Source organism: Gobio gobio (assembly GCF_949357685.1).
Source record: "Gobio gobio genome assembly, chromosome: 11".
Lineage (NCBI taxonomy): Eukaryota > Metazoa > Chordata > Actinopteri > Cypriniformes > Gobionidae > Gobio > Gobio gobio.
Window position 1 is genome coordinate 38345459 of NC_137104.1, and position 23174 is coordinate 38368632.

The window sequence follows — 23174 nt, forward strand, 5'->3', positions numbered from 1 at the left end:
ATGTCCATTATCTAATTTATTGCGGTGCACATGCAGGAACTGTATTTACTGTATTAATAACGGTGCATATGTTAGCCGAGCACTAACGTGAATGACTGATGTAACTTTAAAGTTTGCAAATCTTACTCCATCCTTTATCTTTACTCAAAGTAGTAAGAATGACAGACAATCTGCATTAATAGATGCGAATGACACGGCACAAATTGAGCGTTTGAGCGCCCAAGTTGAAAAATCTGAACTTTGGCGGATATTCACGCTGCGTTAACCAATCAGGAGCTTGCTCTAGTAGTGACAACATTGAGGAGAAAATCTGTATATTAATATCTGGTTCAGACAATATGATCATCACTGTGATAACATTAAATGACATGAAACACAACCCAGTCTCTTAATGTTAAATGCAAGTTTGTGTATGATCAATAATATAAAAGTATAAGTAAAAGGTATAATAAGCTATACATGAAATAAAGCAAACAATTCAGTCAAACATTCAAAGTCAGTGCTAGTCGGCTACAACTGTAACGTAAAGTTATAGCCTAAAAATAAAAAAGTAATGAAACTTCACTTTGCCCTTAGCCTAAACGATTTGCCAATGAACAAATTATAGATCCATGAGACCAAAGATCGCCCGTTACATACAAACAAGACGAGTTATAGCTCGAGACACACCACAGAGACATCAGAGCCAGCGGCTGACGTCTGAAGGACTAGCCGAGGAAAGGTTGCTCTCTCCGGAGTTAACGAGCGCGGAGCGCCGCTGATCCACTGGAGCTCACAACTCCAAAAACGCCAGATCAAATGTTCAAATAGGCACTCTTTTTATAAATAAACCACAGATTTGAGCTTTAAACAACTACATTATCACCTGAAAAAGTCTTGAAACTACATTTGTCACACATTAACAGTAGATTTTAACAAAAAAGACGTGTAAACACAGCCTATGTCAGCCATTTCTCAACGAGAGGAGCCGGCTGGCGGAAGCCCCTCCCATGACACGAATTTGCGTCTGTTGTGAAGTGAGTCACGTGCGAATGAACCGAGTAAACTCAAAATGTTCAAGCGTCCAACTTTGTGTGAATAGTGCAAATTATTTGCGTCATTCGCATCCGGTGTGAACGCTACATTACAGGTTGTGATTCGGAGGAGCAAGCTGGTCCAAATAAACCCATCCTTTAAGAGCAAGCGTTTCGCGAATCCTGCGTTGAAGGGCGGGTCAAGTTGTTTGCTAGTGGACAACATAGAGCATAGGTGGGCATTATGCAAATGTATTAGCTAGTGGCGTATAGCCATAACTGACAGTGATTCGAATTCCTGACGACTCGTTTAGGGTGGTTCAGAGTCGATTCTTTCTTTTGGGAGACAAAAATAACTTTATTTATGGTGCACTTTTGACTTTACAGCATAAAAATTATGTCCAATAACTAATAAATGGCCTATATTAAAATTATATACTAATTTGTTGAAATAAAAAACAAGGCTTAATTTTTAATGCTACAAGTGAATTTTGGCATTACAACATAATGTACAGTGTGAAAAATGGATATTAACTTTGACATTTGCTTCAACACCAGTGGAATGAACAGTATATCTATGCATTGTTTTCATTTCCATTACATTTAATATGGTATCTATCCTCATTAAGGACAGTGGGAACATTTAATTTGGGGTACAACAGAGATCTTTTAAATGTTGCATTTCACCCCTTAAAGGGTTAGTTCACCCCAAAAATGAAAATTGGCCCATGATTTACTCACCTTCAAGCCAACCTAGGTGTATATGAGATTCTTCTTTCAGACGAACACAATCAGAGTTATATTACAAAATGTCTTTATAATGGCAGTGAATGTTGCTCTGTTTTTGAAGTCCATACAAGTGCATCTATATCCATCATAACTGCTCCACACGGCTCTGGGGGTTAATAAAGGCCTTCTGAAGCGAAGTGAAGCGTTTTTGTAAGGAAAATATAAATTTTTAAAACTTTATAAAGTAAAAATTATAACTTCCAGCGGATTGTCTTCTGTATTCAATTTATGGAAAAAGTGTAATGAGTGTAAAGTGTCTGATGAGCGTAACTGGTGTGCAGTGTCGGCAGACGTAGCGTAAGCATTTTGAACTGCGCGAGGCACTGCACTTTTTCCGTAAGTTGAATACAGAACACAGTCCGCCGGAAGTTAGAAATTTTACTTTATAAAGTTTTAAATATGGATCTTTTCCTTACACAAATGGATCGCATCACTTCTCTTCAGAAGGCCTTTATTAATCCCCCCAGAGCCGCGTGGAGCAGTTATGATGGATATAGATGCACTTGTATGGACTTGAAAAACAGAGCAACATTCACTGCCATTATAAAGCTTGGACGAGCCAGGACATTTTGTAATATAACTCTGATTGTGTTCGTCTGAAAGAAGAATCTCATATTCACCTAGGATGGCTTGAGGGTGAGTAAATCATGGGCTAATTTTCATTTTTGGGTGAACTAACCCTTTAACTTCTGTAATATAATTTCAGAGCTGATCCAGACGGAGCTCCATCACGTTCGGACCCTGCGCATCATGGAGGGCGTGTTTAGGCGGGGTATGCTGGATGAGGTGCAGCTGGAGCTGGGGGTCGTGCATGCGCTCTTCCCCTGCCTGGAGCGACTGTTGACGATACACACGCACTTTCTCACGCAGCTCCTCGACCGACGCGCTCACAGCCTGCAACCTGATAGCACAAACAATTTCACCATCAATCAGATCAGCGATGTGCTAATAAAACAGGTAGGAGTGCATTTGTGAGTTTACGTGGGCAGAACGGGGTGTAAATGCATTTGGGTACATTTGGCCAGTCGATTTTGGATTGACATATCTGTTTTGATTGCCAGTTTAAAATGTTTCATGAATTAGAGCTGTCAATTTAATGCATTAAAATGAACACAGTCATACAACAGTGCAACAAAATGGAATCTGGGGACACATTTTAAAAATGTGTATTTTTAAAACTAATTTAACTTAAAACAGTGTGTTAAAAAATATCCTAATATAAATCGCATAAGTTTGAAGGAGAAAAGAAGGATGTCATGTTGTTGAGTGCATGAAAAGTCAAAAAGAAAGAAAGAGTGACAAATGGAAATCGAAACGCCATTTTCTCTGGGTGTATGAGAGTGGGAGGCTGAAGGCTTTCAAGTTTCAAGGAACAAAATGTTCATAGTGCACTGTTTGTGTGCGTATGTCAGTTCTCAGGTCATTGTGCAGACGAGATGCTGAAGACGTATTCCGAGTTCTGCAGTCGTCATATAAAGGCTGTCAAACTCTACAAAGAGCTGCTGGCCAGAGACAAGAGACTTCAGCTCTTTATACGGGTAAGAACAAGAATGACCAACGAGGTTGCTTGTGTCCGTGTGCGATATGTGTTTGCATAACCGAATCAGGTGTTGTCTAGTGTGTTTCAAGTGGGAGGATAGAGTGGTATTGAGTGATGAATGATGGTGGGCGGGTGCATTAATGCATTAAATGCCTGCAGACTCTCATGTGTGAATCATCAGAATTCCAGGTATCATGATTGCGTTGAGCTCTTGTGTTTTAGTTTAGTTCGTAATAGTCACGATAACAAAACAATTTTACAATTATCGATAGCACAGTAATACTAATATGCTAAGAAATGCTTTAAAAAGTAAAATATTGTCAGAACAGTGGTGTGATCTATCTATCTATCATCAAAGGCTATTTTCATGGCAAGATTTCAAAACAAAAGATACTGGCTGAAATGATTAATACTATATTATATATTGTAATTTATAATAAAATTATTAGTAAAATTCTGTATGATACAAATCGATGGCTGACTTTATGCATGTAGGTATACAAGTATCTATTTATGCATATATGTATTTATAATGTGTATTATTATTAATAATAATATATTTTGATTCTTCATAATATTATTACTAATAATAGCATTATTATTATTATTATTATTACAAGTATTATTATTATAAGTATTTATGTATTTATTTATTTTTTTTATTGCCATATCAGCTTAAAACAATAGATTATTTTGTTTTAAAATAAGATGAAAGTATTCTGGCCGAAATGAAAATATCAGGGTTTGAAATTAACTTTTTCACTCATCTGCCAATTTGGCTACAACATTTTTAAGTTACCAGCCATTCAGAACTTCTACTAGCCAACAAGGGAAAAAAGAGAAATAAACCAGATTAGCTATGTAACAGTTTATATAGGCCTATTTGCTATATATTTATTTATTATAAAATGTGAATTTCATACATTAATTTCTTATTCAAACCACATCCTGTCATCCAACCATCTCTTCCCTTCCTCTTTCATCCTCATCCTTTTCACCAAAAATATTTAAGGCGGACAGATCTACACAGTACAAAGAACATCAAACGACGCGCAGAACAAAATATCTTCTCATCTCATTCAGCACAATTTTTTTTGTTGCGTAGTGACAGATATGTGCAGATTCTGCGCAATACACTATATCATGATGACTCACGTGTTGAGTTATTTGTGCTAAATCTTCACAGACTTGGCTTACACAAACTTCCCCAGCAAAGTGAGTAAACATAACAAGCCACCAAATTGTCTAGTCATTTGACAGCGTTACCTACCACAGTTCATTTTTACCCGCATTTAGCGGGTTGACGGGTGTTAATTTCAAACCCTGTATACTATAATATACTGTTATACTAAATAAATATAAAATCAACACTATAAATTAACTTTTAAGCTCACAAAATAATTCTAGCTCATTAGACATGACATTACGGTGCCTTAAACCAGTTTCTTTATGAGGTGCCTCTATACACATCTGGCTGACTAGACAGCAAGGCAGCATGGCAGCTGCTGTGGGTTTTGGATGCAGATTTAGAGCGTGTGTATATAAATACAGTAGACAGAGGCTTAACAGTCCATTTGTCATTGTCTTTGTCCTACTGTGTCCTCTCAGAGGGTGAGTCGGGGTCCTCTACTGCGTCGTCACGGGTTCCAGGAGTGCATCCTGTTGGTCACTCAGCGCATCACTAAATACCCCGTCCTGGTGCAACGTATCTATGAAAACACCAAAGGTGAGATGCGGACGTATGTCGCCAATGTCAATATTAACTGTATTTAAACAGCTTCTAATCTTCACCCTTCTCCTCTATCTGTCTATAAACTACTCTGCCCTTTTAATATTATGTATTATATTATATTATTTTCAAGCATTATAATCAGGGCTTGGCATTAACTTTTTTTTTTGCTCACCAGCCACTGTGGCTAGTGGTTTTCCAAAGTTACTAGCCACTCTGCATTTTCACTGGCCAGAATTTTGCTGTTTGGAAATTACATTTATATGATTAATTAAAGATGAAAAAATGCTTAAATGACTTGATTTTGAGTCATTTTACTTGATTTAGAAGATTTAAAACCCTTTCAAACTTTCAAATGCAGAGTGACCACCCAAATCAAGACTACATTGTATATTATCAGCTGGGCAAGGGGTGGGCAATATGAGCATAGGCTAATATGAGAAATTTAATATGATATGAGTTATTTTTGTTAGGCTATATTAAAGAACAAAGAAGCAAATTAGCAAATTACAAAAACAATAGTAAATGTTAAAGGTCCCATGGCATGGCATTTTTCTATTATTTTATAGTGTTTCCTGAGGTGTACTTATATTGTTAGTATGATTTTTACATCATAAAATGTCATAATTTAGAAATAAAAGGCATTTTGTCTATACTGCTGTTTGCCCTGTGGCTGACTGCCCTGTTTCAAGAGGCGTGTCTGCTGTGAGACTTCAGTAAAAACGCCCACTGTTGAGATTGGCTGACATCTTTGCATTTGATATGAGCGAAGGGGGCGTGGTTTAACGAGGTCTACGACGCACGAGCTGCTGCCAGAGAGACGGATGGACCTGAGTTCACTTCTCATCAGTTCTCTCAGCATGTCTCAGTTCAGGGTGAACTGTTGTAGTTACTAGAATATACTTCAGGTTATTAGTTTATTTCTAGTCGGAGGGACTGTCACTCATGTCAGAAAGTTAGTAACTTTAGTAAATTATGGATCAGCGCTGACTCGAGACGCAAACCGTTTAGAACGATTCAGTCCGATTTGGTGAACTGGTTCGGTTCACTAAAAAGAACCGATTCAAAAGAATGATTCGTTCGCGAACCGGACATCACGGAGACGGAGCGATTGCTAACAAAGTTATTTAAAGTAACTACTGAGTTGTGAGAGCGCTGTCTGTCAGCGCGAGTTTATTGTGTTTGTATCTGAGAGTTCTGAATAAACACGAGTCCCAGTCACGCCGAGTCCGTCTTCATCATTATTCTACCAACTTTGTAACACATGCAATGTACCATTAAAGCGAGATGAACGAGTTAGTAAGTTTGATTAAAGCATTATTTCTAGATATGTTCCAATCATATGAAAAGCGTCAGTGACGCGCATTGAGTAACTTACACAGCGCAAACAAAGACACAACAGCAGTAATCGAATGTAATCCAGTTTATTGTGGGGAAAGCTGGCTAGCCTAGCTGGATACCCTCACGCTTACCCCCCTTCTGCTTAATCTCGCGCCGCGTTTGGTGCCTCAGCTGTGGGCCAGATGCAGTACTGGGGGTCGGGGATGTTGAAGGCCGAGCTTCGGCGTGCGTGAGGTTTATCTCTAAAGATGTGGCTCTGTATGCACATTTAAGAACAGATAGACGCGACGAGGACGTACAAAAACACTGACTCACAAGATAGAAAACACGAAAACACCGTTCTGTCGGGAGAGAGAGAAGCCGCAGTGTGTGCACGAATAATAAATAATTAGCTACACATAAGAAATCACTGATCACAGATCAGAAGGAACTGAAAAAACTAAAAGACTTCTGTTTTCATTTGTACATCCAAACACTGAGAAATTGCCAGCGTTCACTTGTTCACAAGCCGAGGACAATAATATAGCGTTTGCATGGGCGTGCCAGATTCTCTGGGCGGAGGAAAGGGAGGGAACCGTTCCTGCGTGGACGTCAAACCAGGAGAATTCAGGATTGGCTCGTCTGGCCTGTCATTTTCTCAAAGGCAGAGAAAGACAGCCAGAACTCGGTTTTACACCGATCAACATTTCTATCCACTTGGGGACAATATTCAGGCTAGGGGAACTCATATTAATGTTGAAATACCTCATAAAATGAACATTTCATGCCATGGGACCTTTAAAAAAAATCTGATACAGAAGGTTTATTTAATATGTAGCTATACATGTATTTAACATCTGTAGTTGTTTGATTAACATTTAATGACAGACAGGTATTTAATTGGGCTGCTGAATGCATGTACATAATATTCTGACACATATCCAGTTATTACCCACCTGTTTACGTACACTTAAGCCATAACCAACTTTGTTCATGCGAAATACTCCACACGATGGACATTAAGGAGAACTGATCGTGCGCGCTTTTGTTGTGTGTCATTCAGCGCAATTCACTAACTGTAAGTTAATCGATAAAGAATTGTAATTGAATTGTAATTTTGTGATACAACGGTCTTGGCATTTAATTTGGATGTAGGATGAAACTATATTCAACCCACCAAAGTGGCTAGTAGGAGTGGCTGCCTTACCCGGCCACAGCTGAAATCTACCCGCATTTGGCGGGCTGGCGGGTGTTAATGTCAAGCCCTGATTATAATGGTGACATAATGGTCACATTTTAGGAGGGAAATGTCATATAAAATGCCCCTGGTTATGGACACATTTTAATGGACTGATTATTGTGTGTAACAACACAGACAGTCCAGAGGAAGCTTCAGGTCTGTCACAGTCGCTGTCTTGTATACGGGAGTTGCTATGTTCGGTGGACCAGCAAGTGTTGGAGCTAGAAAGGACACAACGGCTGCAAGAGATCCGCTCCCGGGTCGACCCACGGGCAGAGGCCAAACTCCGCTCTGGAGCCCTGTTCAGACCAGCCGAATTGCTCCGGAGGCAGCTGATACACGAAGGCACGTTGCTCTGGAAAACGCCCAGCTCTCGGCTCAAAGGTACAGAAAACTGCGGCTGGTTATAAGGAAGTGTAATGTGATGTGTCATTGTGAGATGGAGATAGACAGACAGGCTATTGTATTAGCTGACATGTAATTGTGCTTGTGGGTGTTTTAATGTACTGTATTTCCCTTTTTTCTTTCTTTTGCAGATGTTCAGGTTCTGTTGATGACTGACATTCTAGTATTTTTGCAAGAGAAAGATCAACGGTACATCTTTGCCAGTTTGGTAAGTTACTTTGCTTGCTAAGGCATCCACTTCGGCCATCCACGTCCGCCCACCCCGTCCGCGTGCAGCCCAATTTTTGAGACTGCTTGGACCTCTTTGTGGTGAACGTACAACAGCGCATGCACAAGAAAGACAGAAGAGTCCACTTGGACTAGGTGGCAATACACACAGTACTGTGCACAGTGTGCAGTCATCGAAGAACAACACGCTTGAAACAAGAGGAAAACACTAAAATGGACAACGAACTTGATAAGCGTTTGTGCGTTGTTGTTTCTTCTAAACTGAGTTGCAATGGTTGATCTACTATTTTTCTTATTCGATCCTGCAAAGCGAATGTTCTGTTGATGACATGATTCGGTGCTGCTCACCAATGTCTGGTAGAGTATTAAAAAATTGTACTGCGCATGTGTTTAATTCGGCCATCCGCGGTTGAGTATACATTGAAAGCTGTCTGCAAAGCGCATCCGGACACGGAAATTGAAGTATACCCGAGGCTATAGGGCAGGGGTCTCCAAACTTGGCCCTGGAGGGCCGCTGTCCTGCAGAGTTTAGCTCCAACCCCAAATAAACACACCTGAACAAGTTTTGTTTATTGACTGTAATAGAATAGGTTAGCATTTTATTTGTAAATCTGCACATGGACAACAATCTCTCTTTTTTTCTCATTCTCTCTGCAGGATAAGTCCGCTGTGGTGTCACTGCAGAATCTCTTGGTCCGAGACATAGCCAATCAGGAGCGAGGGTTGTTCCTGATCAGCAGTGAGTCCAGCCCACCTGAGATGTACGAGCTCTACGCAGCCTCCAAAGAGGACAGAAACACTTGGATACGGCTCATACAGCAAACCATCAGCAGGTACATACATGTAAACACACTCTTTAACAGTCCACACAGTACTCGCAGTTACCATTTGACATCTTGCTTAAGGACCTCTCTCTTTGTAGTGGAATTAGAAACTGTCTTTTAAATTCAGGACATTAGAATGGGACATTTAAAAGGGATATGTCAGATTCGGTGGGACGCTTGAGTTGCCAAAAGCTTTTGTTTACATTATAGCCCTGCAAAACCTTGCAAATATTCCAGTTCCTAAAATATATCAGCAGCTACATATAAAAGATCCATTCATTTATGTATGCATAGGAAAACAGTACGTGTGATTATAAAAGCAACAAATTCAGTAAATGTTAACATTTATTTATTTATTTATTCTTCATAATTATAATGCTAATAATTATTATACATACTAATAATAATAAAATTTTAACTATTTATTCTTAATAATAATTTGTTTTGTTTATTTATTTATTTGTTTTATGATTATTTTATTACTTCATTCTTTACATTATCATTATTATACATAATTATAATAATAATGATCATTTGTATGTATTTATTCTTCATAATAATAAGAAATATGTATTATTTGTCACGTAGTGGGTGTTTTAATCGTCACGAAGACGAGGAATCAAACGAAAACAGTCTTTATTAGATCCACGAAGGAACACTCAGGAGATTGCAGAAGTAAACTAATTCTCAACCACACTAAACAAAGATGATACCGGACAATTGAACTGAGGAAACTCAGGGCTTAAATACATGGGAAGAGTAATCAAGGTAAAATGAAACAGATGTGTAGAACTAATTATCAACCAAGGAAACTAACTAGTGAACACAGGCAAAGAACTGGGAAAACAACCAAAACACAATGAAACTAAACCAAAACAGAACATACATGTTAAAGGGATAGTTTGCCCTGAAATGAAAATAAAGGCATCTTTTACTTACTCTGCTGTTGTTCCAATGCCCTATGTCCTTCTATCTTTTTCGGACCTCAAAAGCAGAAATTAAAAAAATAGTCCTGCACGCGCCCCTTCCTATAATGGCAGTGACCAGGCTAAAACATTACAAAAATTATACAAAAATATCACAGAATGATACAGTGAGACACGCGCCATATATGGAAAGTGTTCTGGAGGCATACTATAAGGTTTCGCGATAAAGAAACTGTATTATTATGTCAAACTACTGAGCTCGGCCATTACTCTGAGCACGCTCCTGCGAGTGCGTGCGAGCCGTCAGCAGCCGCCGGCGCTCATGCCTTACTATAATTCGCACTGTTTTCATGGCACCCTGGATAAGCACACAAATGCACCATCACCAGAATGCACCAGAAATCAGGCTCAATAGAAACAAATGCGACTCGCGTCTTTTCTATAAGGTATATGATAAGAAATAATACTAATAATACAACCTCCTGAAGTGAATGTTGTGTACCGGTTGTCATGACAACATTGCGTGAGTGGCTGCTGACAGCTCGGAGTGCGCACACACAGGAACGTGCACAGAGTAATAGCCAAGCTCTGTATTTCGAAATAATAATAATACGGTTTCTTTCTTGCGAAACCTTATAGTATGCCTTCTGAACACTTTCCATATATGGCGTGTGTCTCACTGTATCATTGTGAGATATTTTTGTATAATTTTTGTAATGTTTTAGCCTAGTCACTGCCATTATAGTAAGGGGCGCGTGCAGGACTATTTCTTAAATTTCTGCTTTTGAGGTCCGAAAAAGATAGAAGGACATAGGGCATTGGAACAACAGCAGAGTAAGTAAAAGATGGCTTTATTTTCATTTCAGGGTGAACTATCCCTTTAAATTATTATAATTTTTTATTTAAATATTTATTAATAGATTTTTTTATACTGTTTTTAATAAACTTTTTGCTGGCCTTCTTACACCCTCTGCTGCCCCCTGGGACTCCCCGGACTACAGTTTTAAAAAACCCTGCCATACACAAACAACAGAAGCCACTTTCAGAATGAATATATTCTCACCACTCCCTTGAGAAAAAAACTAGCAAACAAAGCACAAGCATTGGCATAATATTTTCATTTTAGATAGCATTTTATTGGACAAAAAAGTCAATTTTCCCAGAAGAGAAAGACATTTTAAATCTTTATACTTGTTAAAATTGTGGAAACTAGCATAAAGATGACTTCAATGCTAATGGGCATCAACTAACCATTTAAAACTACCATTTCTAATGGTCATTCTTCTTTACCATCATTGTTTTGTCACACAGCTGTCCATCAAGAGAAGAATTCCCTCTTATAGAAACAGAAGACAAGGCCCTGCTGCGGAGACTTAAAGGTTTGCTTAAAACACTACATACACACATGTTCACACTCCCAACAGTGGGGCAACACTTTTTCATTTTTTTATTGTTTATGAATTACTACAGGTAGTTTAAGCATTGAAGGACTGAAAGAGACATACATTTGTTTTGCTCAAAGGAGTTCTTTCGCACATCTGTCCAATCAATTGGTTGCCTATCACAAGACATTTTCTGAAGATGAACAGGCTAGCTAGTAAAAAAAAACAACAACAAAAAAGTTGTCATGACATCCTTGAAGGTGGAACAAGGGCACTATTTTGACAGCTTGAAGACACTGATGTTGATATTTTGCTGTTCTGATCTTCAAACAGCACTTTGATCCTCATGCTCTGTTTCAGCTGATATCCAGCAGAAGGACAGGGAGGTGTTAGAGCTGCTTCAGGAGCGGGTCACACTGTTCTCTGACTTGGCGGAGGTCATGGGAGGTTACGAGGTCATGCTGCCGTCCTGTTCCAGAAACCTGTTTAGAGCCGAGTCTTCTCAGGCACTGCGTGGAGAACAGCTGCTCACACAGGCCATAACTGAGGGTAAGACAGACAGGATGTTATATTCATGGCTAAAGCAGGCGTTCTACCTACACTTGTTTCTTGTTTCACCGTTTCAATAGGTTACAGTATTCACACTATAAGTAAGAAGTGAATGGCAACAGAAATGAAGGTTGAGTTTCGGTCTGAGGTTTTGCCATGTGAGGCTATATTTAAAAAAGACTGTCAGGCTTGAAATATTTGCAAATAATTTTTACATATAAATGTGCCTACCAATTCCGATTTTATATAATATAAAAATAAATTTTTAAAAAATCATCAAAGCTTCAGCAAATATAGTATCAGACAGAAATTTTGTTATAAAATATATTTATATTTTCAGTTCATATAGATTAAAAACTTTTTTTAAAAATTAAAATTAAAAATGTACTTACTGTAATCTTTGAATTAGTTGCAGCATCTGAGGAATTAAAAAATTTACCCAGCCTTCCATTTTTTTTATTTGTATTAAATATTTTCTATCTATCTATCTATCTATCTATCTATCTATCTATCTATCTATCTATCTATCTATCTATCTATCTATCTATCTTATCTATCTTATCTATCTTATCTATCTTATCTATCTATCTATCTATCTATCTATCTATCTATCTATCTATCTATCTATCTATCTATCTATCTATCTATCTTTCAACAAAAATGGTTACACTTTATTTGAAGGTGTCTTTGTTACAGTGTAATAATATATTTAAGTTCTGAGTAATAATAATGAACTACATGTACTTACTATAGGGTTAGGGATTGGTTGAGGGTTAGTTGCATGTAATTATGCATAATTTACTGTTATTAATATGGTAAGTACATGTAACATATGTAACAAGGACATTGTAAAATAAACTGTTACCAAAAAACTAAAACGATTCAGAAGCTTTTTTTTTAAATAATAAATAAAATGCATACTTGCTGCCAGTATGCCTCTTGATGTTCCTGTCTCTCTTTGTAAAAGTTAAAAAAAAACTTTCCTATTTGGAAAGTTCACCAACCATTTTTAGCTAAATCCTCTGAGCTCATGCTTGGAGCTTACATAATATCTGGTAAAATGTCATGATGTACTTTTCTTTCTCTGTCTGCAGTGGACAGATTGACAGATCTGATATTAGGATCCAGTTTTGAGGTTCCTTTGCCCTGCAGTTCCAACGGCCATCACAACCACACTGGAGCGCTAGTAATCAGTAGGTGTCAAAAACCAAACATGTAATTAAATGTGCCTTTAGTGTGTCTGATTGGCTAAATATTAGGGGTGTAACGGTTTTCGGTTAAAAATCGAACTGTATCGTTATCTATCACCTATGGTTCGACACATGGTTAATCTCAAATCTGATCATATGCATCTGTAATATGGTTTGTTGAGAAAAAAAAAACTGTGTATAAAAAAACGGGCTAATGTTTCTGTTGATGGAAAACATGCATTTCATGTGAGAGTAGCTGTCCAATCAACTGTTAATATGTAAATCTACAGTTCAGCATGGCAAGCGAAGGAGACAAACAAAGAAAACAAACAAACAAAAAAAAATATACATCTCCTGTCTGGACATATTCTGGCTTCCCGATACATTGCAACAGCGATGGTCAAAAAATAAATAAAACCTTGGACAAACAATCACTCTTTGTAAAAAAAAAAAAAAATTTGATGCGAGTGCCATATGCTCTCTATTATGACCAGTCATTTACACAGTGTTGATCACCCGGGTGTTGATAGTGCTGAGACTAAGACAGCACACATTGCCTTTTTTTTAAAACAGGCTCTCAGTGTTAATTCAGACAGGCACAAAACGATAATGAAAGAGCTGGGCAGGACTGCCAGTAAGGACTGCCTGATGGCCCGGTTCCAGCGTGAAAGACGTTCGGAACTACTGTCACCGCCTCGATCGTGCCAGTGCTGCATTGTCACAATTTATAATTTCCGAGTTTACAAAAGCCTTGCCAATTTAAACATTCAAGCATCTCAGACAGCATGTGAATACTAAAGTTTTCTTGCGCTTGATCAGACAAATTCACACAAAAATCATGTCAACATGCCCATCTTGCCATGGTGCAAACATAGTAGGTTATGTCTAAAGTGACCATAAACAGAACGTAAACAGAAGGCAATGCATTTCCATTGGATCCGTGCATTGTCTTAAATTGACAGCAGCCTAAAATTCCTGCTTCTGTCTGTGTTTGTAATGTTAATCAAACAGCAAAAGCCAAAGAAATCACTCACTGCTCTTGACTGAATAACTTTTGTAACTTTAATAAGGATTAATCTATACTTAATTTATACAGTGGAGATTTTGTGCAGTGTTATTTTACATTTGATAACTTTATTCAATTTCTTTCTGTACCTGAAAACTACTATCTTGATCTTATTTTCTTTATTTTTATTTGACGGTAGTCCTTTTTTTTCCTGAACATAGCACATACTGAACCGTACCGAAACGGTGACCCTAAAACCGTGAGTAATTTGAACCGTTACACCCCTACTAAATATACCCATTTATCTGACCATTGTTTTTCCTTTATTCTTCCAGATGGACAAGAGGTATTAGTCAATGGCTCTCAGGAGAATCAAGCTGTTCAGGTATACAAAACATTATTTTGTCAGAAAATATGCCTGATCTATGTTAGTTAGCTGTTCATTATAACCTTTTCTGACATTCACATTCGCCTGCGTCAAATATGTTTCATGAAATGTAATAATTATGCACATAATAAGATGGTTCAATGCTATTACTCAGTTTTTATGTAATGCTGAAAAAAAAATTGTCATTTTCCGAGCCCATCTGAAACTCGCGGGTTTCCATAGAAACCTGAATCTACCAAAAACTCTCCATCACGACTCTCCACTGGTGCTTGAAAGCTGCACTTTATCTTCTTTTTTCATCGACACATAACAAGACAGTGCTTTTCAATGGACGCTGACAAATTAATGCTTTTGAGTGAAACTGCTGTTTCAGAATTATGATTGTGTGAATAATCCAAAAAATTGTTTCTGTGCAGGATGGTAATGGGAATCAAATGGAGGACAAGACGCCAAGTGAGGTACTGACATTTAGTTAAAGACTGGGCTTAATGTGTGCCATCTATTGATGTGCTGATTACATTTCTGGGCTGCAAAAAAATTATCGATTGTTTTACTTTTTGCATTAGAAACCCTTTACTGACAAATTAGAAGATCAAAAGTTTGGGATCAGTAACTTAAAAAATACTTTTATTCTGCAGGGATGCATTAAATTTGAATATTGAATTTGAATTTTTACGAATTAATTTACCCAGTTATCTGCAAAATATATCGGCCTCCATTAAATATTACAAGGACACCCAATCTCTTAGGCTTATATGGACTAGTGTCTATATATGTGACCCTGGACCACAAAACCAGTCATAAGTTGCATGGGTATATTTCTGGCAATAGCCAACAATACATTGTATGGGGTCAAAATTATCGATATATAAATATATATAGATATTTTGTAAATTCCCTACCATAAATTTATAAAAAAAATTATTATTAGTAGTAATATGAATTGCTAAGGACTTCATTTGGACAACTTTAAAGGTAATTTTTTTGCACCCTCAGATTCCAGATTTTCAAGCTGTATTTAGGCCAAATATTGTCCTATCCTAATAAACCATACATCAATAGAAAGCGTATTCATTTAGCTGATGTATTTCAGGTGATGTATAAATCTCAATTTCAAAACATTGACCCTTATGACTGGTTGTGTGGTCCAGGGTCACATATTAGACCCGTGCTGGTGAAATGAGCCGCATTGAGCACATTTTCAAAAATGAGTTATTGTTATTCTCTATTAAAAAACCTTCAAAATTATGTATGATTTGTTGATCAGACAAAAAATGACTGAGCTACACCTGTTTGGAGTCAGCAAAGTCAATTTTGAGAAAAATTTAGTTAAAGTTTTCTAAAGGTTCCAAAACAAAATTACCTAGCAACCATACCTTAAAATCCCTGGTAATAACACCAAATTTGACACACCAAGTCAAAACATATTTCCCCATATCTGTAGGAAAAATATATTGAACTTTTTTTTCAATGATACCACAATTGTTTGATTAACATTAATGAAACAGACAGCCTATAGGCTATATAAAGACCTACTGTACCGCACAGATCTAATATTATGTTACACATCAGATGTTTTTCCCCAAGAAATATTTTCCAAATGTTCACTTAAGACATAACACATAATGTTTGCGTAAATACTCGCCAAGACAGATATTTTGAAATACTGTAATTCTGTGTACATGTGTATATCAGGATCACGTGCTGCCTGAGAGTCTTTGTGCGCATGCTTTGGATCGGTCAGTCAGCACGTAAAGTCAGCATGAGTTTGAAAATCACATTTCATTGGTTCAGACTCATGCCATCGAGAAAGGAACTCCTCTCAGAAAACGATACTAAAGATACTTTTAGATGTTTCATTGCTATTTGGAGCATTGGGATCACTAGACGAGGGCTTAAGGAACACGTTTTTGTAAAAACCTCAAATTACACCAAAATTAGTTCGTAATTAGCCCGTCCGTTCCGACTTATTTTGCCAGCACGGATCACATATTGATGTAATGTATGACAAAATTGTGTCTTGTGTTTTAGGAGGTGTCACAAAGGCTGGTGAATCTCAGTGCTCAGTTACACGCTCTGCAGGTATGTATGCATGCAAAATACATTTATCAAATCTCCTAAGCATCTGCATACAAACAGGATCTAAAATAAACGAATAAAATGGCAAGATATAATTTTTTTTAAATGTGCTCTCCTAGGGTGTGGTGATCCGACAGGACTCTATCTTAGAGCTCTGCCTACGAGAGAGCCCCATCTCCCCAGCCACGGCAGGGGGTCGTACAGTTCGCTCTTTGTCCCGGGATAGTGCAAGTGACATGGGCTCACTGGGTGAGCTGGCCCTGCTGCAACGGCAGCACAGTCTGCTGCAGGAGGAGCTCGGACGGCTCAGGGGAGCCGAGGGCAAACTCAGGGACAGCGAGAAAGCCAGATCCCAGCTGGAGAAACAGCTCAGGGATCTTAAGACCCATAGCGCCTCTCTAGGGGATAGAGCTGGAACTACAGGATCACAGGTGAGCAAGTCTAAAACATTTTAAAGTGGACCTATTCTGCTTTTTTACATTGTCAACTGTCTTTAGTGTGTGTTGCTGTTTGAGCATGAAAAAGGTCTGCTAAGTTACAGAGCACAAAGTCCACTCCAAACGGAGTTATTCTCTATATCAGCTCGCACTGTTTGTGAACTTCCTGAGACGCCTCGATAGTAGTCTTGAGTTTTCTTCCAAACGGACACGTCACAATATTCCTCATTTAAAATAATTCCCACCCAAGGCTTACGGGAAAAAAACATGGCCTGGTTGAGTTCCGTTAGCAGTCGGTTGAAACTTGTGGTTATGGTAAGAGGCATGACATTTCCAACACACGCTTTGACCAATCACAACACACTGGTCCAGTCAACCAATCAGCGCACATTGTGCTTTTGGGAAGGAGGAGCTTCTGATTGAAAAATGGAACTAAACAGAGCTTTACTGACAGACTGGGAAGAGAGGTGCTGCAACCATGTAAAATAGTGTATATGTAAAAATGTGTGTGTGTGTGGGGGGGGGGGGGGGGGGGTACTTTTAAGCATGAAAACCTATAGTAGACACCAAAAATAAAATCAATCAAGACTTTGTAAAAGGGCATAATATGGCCTCTTTAAATTTTTACATTTTTGCACTTTTGATGTTATCGCAAGCAGGGTGCAAGCAATGCACGTTAGTATGTGCCATGTCGTGTTTGCTCAAAGTTTATAAGAGCTACAATGTAGTAGCTCTCAAATCTGATTCGCTTCTCATTTCCTCACTTCAAGGCCCCACCCACTCGCAGAGAGAGTGTTACTGACCCCAACACTGACACCCCATTGCCTAGCCAGGAATCGATGGACCAATCAGACGGCCAGCAGGAATGCAGTGATGTGGAAGAGGATGTGATATCTGATGATGATGATGATGACGATGACGACGATGAGGTGGATTCGAGGGTGTCTCCCCGTTCAGAAAGCCCCAGAGGTCTGTAGATATGACACAGAACAACATTTTAACAAATCTAATAAATACACATATACAGATATATCTAGTTGTTTTTCAAAAGGAATAATATGTATAGTGTACTTATAATTAATATATTTATGTGCGTATATATATATATATATATATATATATATATATATATATATATATATATATATATATATATATATATATATATATATATATATCTCAAGACCTGCCTGGAACTTCTTTAGCCATGCGTTTCCATGAATATAATTTACCTTAGAATGTTTGACAAACCAATCAGATTCAAGCATTCAACATCCCCTTAGTATAATGTTAACTTGACAAATAAATCAACAAATAAATATTGATTTAAGTTAAAATTATTATATGAGAAAGAAATACAGACAGAATGATACAAGAGACTAGCACAATGTAGGAGACTGGTTGCCAGAGAGTTGTTGGTTTAATTTTGCTCCTTTTTTATATGAAATTATTACATATTTATCAGACAGTCTGTGTAGATGCACTTCACCCAGAACGCTGTAAACTTTGGCCCTTTGTAACACTAATAGCAGCCTACGCACGATTATGCAACCAATGTGCACAACAAACACATGTTGAATTTTGCACATCAAACATTCCACACCCACACACACACACACACACACACACAAAGGTACACAAACTTACCATACACACACTTAACTCTGTCAGACAGGAGAACCTCCTGAGTCTAAATTGAGAGGGGGGGGGGGGGGGGTACATTTAGGTGAATTACTAATGTGTAAGCGTGTAGGTGGATAATAGCAATAAATTGCTGGTTGAACGTCTCACCCAGACCTTTAGTGTGTCATTCACAATGAACATACCTTATGTACATACACTTATGCACACTGAAGTTTTGACTTTTAAAGCCTCTTGTAATCATATAATCGCAGTCTTGAGGTGTTTGAAAATGGCATACTACTCATACTGCATATGAAAGAGTTTAGCATCCAGTATTTTTATTATACAGTATTTTAAGAAATTAATACTTTTATTATGAATTTCTTAATTACTTTTAAGGACACATTAAATTAATCAAAAAAATGACAGTAAAGACTTTGAAATTGTTACAAAAGATTTTAATTTCAAATTTCATTTGAACTTTCTATTTATCAAAGTATCCTAAAAACTGCATCATGGTTCAGCACAACTGTTTTCAACATTGATAATAATAAGAAGAAATGTTTTTGAGCACCAAATCAGCATATTAGAAAGATTTCTGAAGGATCATGTGACACTGAAGACATGAGTGATAATGCTGCTTTGCCATCACAGAAATAAATGGCATTTTAAAATGAATTAAAATAGAAACGTTATTTTAAATTGTAATAATATTTACAGCATACAATCATGTTATGGACCACGTGAGCAGCGCGTTCCCGATCACAAAACTCTCCCCTCGACTGTGAATAAATCATAGGGTGCTTTCACACTTGGTTCGATTGCCTGGACCGAACCAGAGTTCGATTGCTCCCATCTCCCCCTGCCCCCACCCCCGCTGGACTGCGTTCATATTATATTATTTGGGTCCGAACCGGGGTGTGTTTGCATCATCAAAGCAGCAGCTGTTTATCCCGTTACTTGGTAACGACGGTGAGCGAGAAGGCAGCAAAATGCATAGCTTTTTGCACACCTCACTCTTATATTTTTGTTTTTCAACCGTTGGTTTTGTTTCCAAAAGCTTCAGTAGGTAATGGTACGTCTATATGCCGCGAATGTACTGAAAATGCTCTAAAGAACGCTATAGACGAGCAGAAATGAGATCTGCAGCTCTCGTCTTGCAGTACGTCAGTCACACTCGCCAGGAAAATGAGTGAAACAACACACACAAACCCATTTTTATCAAATCATGCGCCATTAATAGCGGTTCACTTCCGCGATTTAGTACGATTGCCTTCACATCAGCAGCGAACCGTAACGAGTTCACATGAACCGAACCCCAGACCACCCTTTTTAAGCGGACTCTGCGAGTTCGGAAGACAGCGTTCACATCATCCAAACGAACCGAACTCTGACGTCAATCGAATTGGGTGCACACCAAAACTGCTAGTGTGAAAGCACCCTAAATTACAGTTTTTCTCGATTGTTTACACACATTTTCTGAAAGCATGCCTCATACTCTCAGAACTCTACACACAAATCAAAACACACACACAATGGGCAAAACCCCTTAATTCTCCTGCAACATGAAACTTTACATTCAAAACAATGTTATTTCTTCTCAAAATGGTATTTTGTTTTCAAATGACACACACAAACCATCATATGAATAAAACATTTATAAGAACCAGTTGAACACTGATGTGCTCAATGTAAAACACTATGAATGGAAAACACTTCTTCTTCATTCATCATAATGACCTTTTTTTTGGTTCAGTGTTACACTTACTACAGTCAGTACATGCATAAGGGTGTTGTAAAATATTTGAGAATATTGTTTTTATACTCAGAACGCAAATACATGGTAACAAATACATCCCAACCAACACAAAGTTGCACATACAGTGGTCTACATACAAAACAACAGAAGAATTTACTGTATACAGTTACAGTAAAAAACAAGACAAAAAAACAATGCTGCTCCAAAACAGAAGAGCTCACCTGTTGCCCTTTTATGCTAAAGCTCTGTTTGCAAATTGTAAAACTGTGTGACAGGTGTTTGCCCGTGTGATGAGTCAGTGTGCATATTTGAATGGCAGTGTGTTCCTTGTGAAAACAAGAGATTTTCTGCATGTAAATTGTGCCAAATGCAGAGAATTGTGTGTAGTGTTTTGAAAAAAGTGTGTTTTAGAACTGCAATTTGAGTGTAAAGCAGGAATTGTGTTGTGGTCATTGTGTCTCAAGTACCAGTATTTGTGTGTAAACAATTGAGAACAACTGTAAAAGAAACAAGTTCATAAAGCTCAAAACAATGAAACATCTCAGATTACTTCAAATGTGTCCGTTTTGAGAACTCAAAAGAAAAAGAAAGTTCTAAATACTCATAATAGTTTAATTTGAGTTGGCTCTACTCAACTCAATATTCTGAGCGTTAAGGTTTTCAGCGCAGTAAAACGATTTTATTTACTTTCTAAAGGCAAAATGAATCTGCATTTGGCTTATCAAGTGTTCATTTTGTGTACTGTATGGTCAAGAAGCAGTTCATTTCATCCAGATCATTTAGTCAAATTCAGTCCAAAGCATAAACTTAAAACTCTCTAAATATGGCTTTATTTTGTAAATTTTTTCATTGATTTTTTTTTTTCTCTGTCTTTCCTCGTCTACAGATCTGCAGGACATTCCTGAAGAGAGCGAGTCTGCGACAGACCCCCGGGACCGTGAGGTCTCACACTGCTAATATTTTTTTCAATTCTCAACCCAAGACTGGCCTGGAACAGACCATAGACTCCATGAGCAGGTCTTCCTCTGAACAGGGAAGAGTCTTAGTTTATGAATATTCATTTCATTATATACATACAGTATTTAGTTGTATCCAGTAATTTTGCTTACAGCTTCTGTGTGGCCGTTTACGACATGTTAATATTCAACATGTCTTCTTGGAATCCAAACATATGGCTTTTGACATCCACGGACCAATAAGGAAATGCCAAAGCACCGTGATGGAGATGGAGTCATGCAAATAATGGGACTTTGCACTTGATAGTGGCATGAAACAGTTGTCTTAACGTATCTAAATAAACCAAACATAACTGATCCAGCTCAAGGGTACCGGCAGAAACGGTTCAGATTAATGCACTGTATGTGAGATACTCATCACAGTGCTTTGTACCGATGCTGGAGCATGCAAAACTTCTTTTTTCCCCCTTTCTTTTTAAGTGAAATGTTATTGTTTGTGAGAGGTCATTGTAAAGAAATGTCTCTTTCTTGCGCTTTATTTTAAATGTATTTATTTTCTTTTATTTTGAAGAGAAAGATCAATTCTTTCAAGCATGTTGAAGCAGATAGAAAGAAGCCATAACTTGAACTATACCAACATAATATACTGGGACCAAAACTACTGGCTCTCTATAACAAAATGACTATTTCAGAGACTTGAGGGCTTTTTTATGAAGGAATTATATTGCAATTTATAGCAATATATAGGAATATATTTACATCTATAGCAATGATCTTAATAAACCCAGGAAGGTTATTATGATAGAGTATTATGATATCATGAATGGTTCCTCAACCCACAGTGTGTGTTAACGGGGAATACTTTGTAAATATATGAAGATTTATTGACTAAAATAGATCACATCACCAAAATCTGCCAGTAACACCAACATTTGATGTGTCTTAACTACAGTTTTGCTTATGTTTTAATTTTGTTGAAAAAAAAAATGTTTTGTTTTTTTTGCAATTACTTGACTGTGCCAAAATTTGCTTGGCTGAATATTGCTGAGATATATGCTTTTATTTTAGTCAGTTCAACATTTCAGGAAGCAACGTCTTAGAAATTATTGTAGGATGATATTCTTCATGTTTTGAAGCAACTATAAGAAAACATAGGATTTACTGAAGTCTCATAAAAATGTTTGTATGGAAAATGACAGAAACATTGTTGAAATGTTCATACAGTGTTTCAGATATATTGAAGTGGATAAAATAAAAACTGTTGGTATACAACATCATCTGGATTGTTTTTTAAATTGTGATACAATTAAAGTATTATTATTACTAAAGTCATTCTCTCTACAACCCAATCTCATGAGAAGATGTAACGATTTTGGTGAATTGGTGGGGAATTTGTATGTATTCATACAATTTACGATTTTTAGAAGGAGAAAAAAAAGCGTGAAGGTCCACCCCTAAACCTAACATAATCATACGAAAAAGTATGAATGATACACTATAGCTGTGTCTCATTTCGAAGGCTGCGTCCTCCAGAGTTCGCATTCGAAGGCTACATGCGTCATCAAGGCTGTCTCATTTCAGAAAAGTAAGTAGGACACTCCGAATGCGGCCTTCTTTCACAGGAATTCGGAGGGTGCAAGAGCTGTATCCTTCGCTGCTGCAGATAACCCACAATTATTTTATATTATTTGAAAAAATGGCGGCGCCGGCAGATATACATGCAAGCAAAGATGTGGTGTTGAAATGTAAGTAGTTTCAAGCTTGTTTTTTAAGCTGTATTACCTCAAACAG

The 23174-nt window shown here is 37.6% G+C and overlaps 1 protein-coding gene across 4 annotated transcripts in view; it reads left to right on the plus strand.

The window, feature by feature from the left end:
- The window catches only part of arhgef2a (Rho guanine nucleotide exchange factor (GEF) 2a), an 86940-nt gene extending 64280 nt beyond the window's left edge, over positions 1-22660 (plus strand). For all 4 annotated transcript variants that reach the window (XM_079830214.1, XM_079830215.1, XM_079830216.1 and 1 more), the window contains 15 exons: positions 2509-2759; positions 3215-3340; positions 4951-5068; positions 7767-8015; positions 8168-8244; positions 8922-9097; positions 11326-11393; positions 11757-11945; positions 13040-13138; positions 14477-14526; positions 14946-14987; positions 16561-16611; positions 16728-17039; positions 17816-18014; positions 21314-22660. In XM_079830214.1, the coding sequence (XP_079686340.1) occupies positions 2509-2759; positions 3215-3340; positions 4951-5068; positions 7767-8015; positions 8168-8244; positions 8922-9097; positions 11326-11393; positions 11757-11945; positions 13040-13138; positions 14477-14526; positions 14946-14987; positions 16561-16611; positions 16728-17039; positions 17816-18014; positions 21314-21384 (2078 nt within the window). In that variant the 3' untranslated portion in view covers positions 21385-22660. The remainder of the gene's footprint in view (positions 1-2508; positions 2760-3214; positions 3341-4950; positions 5069-7766; positions 8016-8167; positions 8245-8921; positions 9098-11325; positions 11394-11756; positions 11946-13039; positions 13139-14476; positions 14527-14945; positions 14988-16560; positions 16612-16727; positions 17040-17815; positions 18015-21313) is intronic.
- Positions 22661-23174: the final 514 nt, after the last annotated feature.